The 3,993-nt window shown below is 36.0% G+C and overlaps 1 protein-coding gene across 1 annotated transcript; it reads right to left on the minus strand.

Moving 5' to 3' along the window:
• Window positions 1-902: 902 nt before the first annotated feature.
• Window positions 903-2,790, minus strand: LOC143029103 (uncharacterized). The gene is made up of 3 exons (XM_076191531.1): window positions 1,283-2,790; window positions 1,099-1,166; window positions 903-976 (listed from the first exon to the last, which is right to left on the minus strand). The coding sequence occupies exon 1, from the start codon at window positions 2,665-2,667 to the stop codon at window positions 1,927-1,929; it is 741 nt and encodes a 246-aa protein (XP_076047646.1). The 5' UTR covers window positions 2,668-2,790; the 3' UTR covers window positions 903-976; window positions 1,099-1,166; window positions 1,283-1,926.
• Window positions 2,791-3,993: the final 1,203 nt, after the last annotated feature.

A 3,993-nucleotide genomic window follows, 5' to 3' on the forward strand; every position in this document is an offset into this window, starting at 1 on the left:
AACTTATGTTGGTCCGCATTTCCCATTACATTTCTGATTGTGTGTGGTCATAATTGTACTTTTAATTAGGGGAGGCTGAACCAAAACGAAACGAGTGATGCAGATATATCATAGCTGATGTACATTACACGGAGCGCCCTTGATAGAAATAATTAAATCCACCACTGGACGAAATAGCATTAGACTATGATATATTCCAAAGCTTGAGCATTGAAATATATTGAGCACTTTTTATCAATTAAATTTCCTTCTCCTCTTTTGTATTTAGTTAACATAAAGTAATTGCATCTCCAGAGGACTCAGTTGCTGTAATCTTAATTACAATGTAGATTGACGTTCAATTTACGTTATCATTAAAGTAATTAGAAACCAGCTACACCGACTGATCTATAAAATAAGTACAACCTCACCATAACACGAGGACTTTGTAACGAGAAAAACCGTTTTCACAAAGTATAAACTGGTCACAACATCTAGCTTTTGTAAACAGAGCAATTACTTCCACAAACTTTATGTCCCTAATGACTTCTCCCTTTCAAAGCAACCTCCTTTGTTTAACGCTTTTGGTTAAAGTCGTCATGAATGTTGTGGTCAGTGTCGTTGTCCTTGTTTCTCTCATTCTTCCCTTGTGTGTGATGTGGCTCAGCAACTTTGTCACTCCGCAACCGGTGAAAGAAATGGTAGTGTTGGTTGAGATGTGGGTGGTATGCACGATATTTTCTCAAAATAGAAAGAATACTCAAATCAAGGTTATTGGGGTACACGTACACACCATGCACACACACATACACATATACATACACATACATATACACATACACATACACATACACATACACATAAAAATCATACACATATACATCATCACACACATATTGTCATCGCCATCTGTTGTAGTGGCTGTCGTGAGGTACATAGGTAAAGGAGGAAGTAATAATGTTACGCACCACGCTTGTCTTCTTTATTGGTGTGGTTTCTGTAAATCAATTCAACATTGTAATTTACATTCATAATCAAGCTATCAAAATAGCACTATATTCAACCATGACAAACCTCTATAATTCAATAATTATGCATGCCAAACTGTATGGTTCATACCATTATTTTCTTTCTTCTTCCGCCCCTTCAGTATTTATCACTCTATACCTCCGTGATCCGTTCCGCTTCTATCAAATGACGGATGTCACGAATTAACATAATGTCCACACTAACTTGTGGTTATATTACCAAATATTTTATAAGTCAAATAACGCAGATAATAATTCACTCTGCTAATGCTTACCAATTATGCTTCCTGGTCACACCCCCGAAGGTGTTGTCACTTTGACAACTAGACACAGAAAGAACAATACTTGTACGTTCCTCACGAAGAGGATGGGGCACTACTTTTTAGCGGAGGAATACCAAATTGAAAGGATCCACATTAAATATATATAAGTCACGTTCTACTCAACATTCTCCCTTTCATATGACTTCTTTAATTCTATTTCATTTTATAACAGTTAATTATTCACTACAATACATCAACTTCGACAAAGACAATTTACATATATTGTACATACATAGTAACTGCCTGTGGTACACACGTGATTATGATTGCCATTAGACTCTAGCCTCCTTTACATGTCAGATATTTTCTCATATCCACCCAGACATAGTACTCTGTACTATACATACATCAAATATCGTAAACCATGATTCGTAATTAATTTTAGTACATACCATTGTCAGTACACTTGAATATCATACAATTGGTGCTTAACACAGATCTAGCACCAGCCATGATTAGTAATTAACCTCGATACATATTATACTTTATCTGTAGAACATCATACATCAAATATTCTTATACATAGTGCAATCGGCACTCACACCCTCCCCTTTGTGATCATCCAAGATCACAACATCAATGACGGGAGGTCATTTTTACACTGAGTCACCTTCTAATAATAGTATTAATTTAGAAATAGGTCGCTTATAAAGTTTCTTACCACGTATTATTTCTACTTGTCTAATCAGTCCATCTGTGCTTTTTATCACTTTCACAACTCTTGCCAATAACCAATGACTGCGTGGTGTGTTATTTTCTACCATTAAGACAATATCTCCTTCTTTGAGATTTCTATTAACTTTCAACCATTTCTGACGTTCTTGCAAACAAGGCAAATACTCCTTTTGCCATCTGCGCCAAAACTCTTTGGCTAAATGCTGTATCTGTTTCCACTTCCTTCTGCTCTCACAGATCATTTCTCCACCATTGAGTGTCACTACATAATTATCCAAATTAAGTAAAGAATTAGGAGTGATGGGACACAAATCGTTCACATCATTTGATACCACAGTCAGAGGTCGACTGTTGATTATACTCTCAACTTCACAAAAAAATGTACTCAAACTATCATCAGACAAGGTTTGTGAACCTATCACAACTTCTAACACTCGTCTGACTAATCCTATCATTCTTTCAAAAACACCACCATAATGAGAACCTCCAGGAGGAGTGAATACCCAGTCCACACCTCTCTTTGTCAATTCATTACCAATATGACGCATGATAAGATTGTCCTTCAATACCTTATTTGCTCCAATAAAATTTGTGCCGTGGTCACTAATCAATTTACTAACTGTACCCCTTCTGGACATAAACCTGGTAAATGCATTTATCATGCTTTCTGCCGTCAAATCATGTAAAATCTCTAGATGTATGGCTCTAATGGATAGACAAGTAAATAATATTCCATATCTCTTGACTCGAGATCGTGCTCTCTTCACAAAAAATGGCCCAAAGCAATCTACTCGTTACAAAAAATGGTTTCTGATTTACATTTGCTCTATCTACTGGCAAGGCTGCCATCTCCTGAGTGATCGTTGAACTCTTGAAGCGTCTACAGCTAACACATTTAGATAATACTTTTCTTACAGCTGAATTACCCTTAATAACCCAGTATTTCTGTCTCAATTGATTTAATACTGCTTGCCTTCCCATGTGTCCTACTTTCATATGATAATGTTGAATGATTAAACTGGTCACATGATGTTCATGGGGAAGAATAACTGGATGTTTCATATCCAAGGGCAATTCTAGGTTAATTAATCTGCCTCCTACCCTGAGTATACCATTCAGTAACATAGGTTTAAGTTTCCTTATAGAACTGGAAAGATTAATAGGATCATTTTTGGATAAACAAACAATCTCCTTAGCAAAATAGCAGTTTTGTACAAATTTGATTACTCTTTCTTCAGCAACTTCCATTAATTGAACATTGAGTTCGATAATTGACACGCCTTTTCTTTGCAAATGTTTGACAAATAATATAAGATAACTACATGCTCTTAGCAACTTGAACCATGAAGAATAGTGACAAACTAGTCGTGACATTACATCAACTGTGTGACCTTGTATTGGTTTAACTTCAACTTTCATAACCCTCTTAATTTCAAGATTCGAAAAATCTTCCTTATTTATCTGCTGTTGAACTGGCCAGATCTCTTCATTTCGGGACAAGAAAGCAGGTCCTTCAGACCATCTACTGGTCTGTCTCATTCTAGTGACATCGTCAGCAGGATTATCCCTGCTGGAGACATACATCCAACATACATCCTCAGAGTTCTCTCGAATCTGAGACACTCGATTAGCTACAAAGGTTTTAAATCTTAAGTGATCATTATGCAAATATTTTAATACTGTAGTTGAATCTGTCCAAATAAATTTGAGTTAACTTTAAAGGTAGTTCTCTCACTATCACACACTTCAATTTAATGGCTAGCGTGGCTGCCACCAATTCAAGTCTTGGAATTGTAATTGATTTTAAAGGTGCTACTTTAGCTTTTCCCAACATGAAGCTACACTGGATTGTACCATCAATATGTTTGTATCTTAAATATACCACTGAACCATATGCTATTTCACTAGAGTCACAAAATATGTGACACTCAATTGCCTCTACCTTTGACGTTATACCTTTCTTAGTACAACGATCAATACTATACAAC

Source organism: Oratosquilla oratoria, chromosome 10, assembly GCF_046742065.1.
Source record: "Oratosquilla oratoria isolate Oo_2021 chromosome 10, ASM4674206v1, whole genome shotgun sequence".
Taxonomy (NCBI): Eukaryota; Metazoa; Arthropoda; class Malacostraca; order Stomatopoda; family Squillidae; genus Oratosquilla; species Oratosquilla oratoria.

Bases quoted from the DNA above. Each gene is read 5' to 3' on its own strand.
- LOC143029103 (XM_076191531.1), bottom strand. From the start codon at position 2,667: ATGATAAATGCATTTACCAGGTTTATGTCCAGAAGGGGTACAGTTAGT.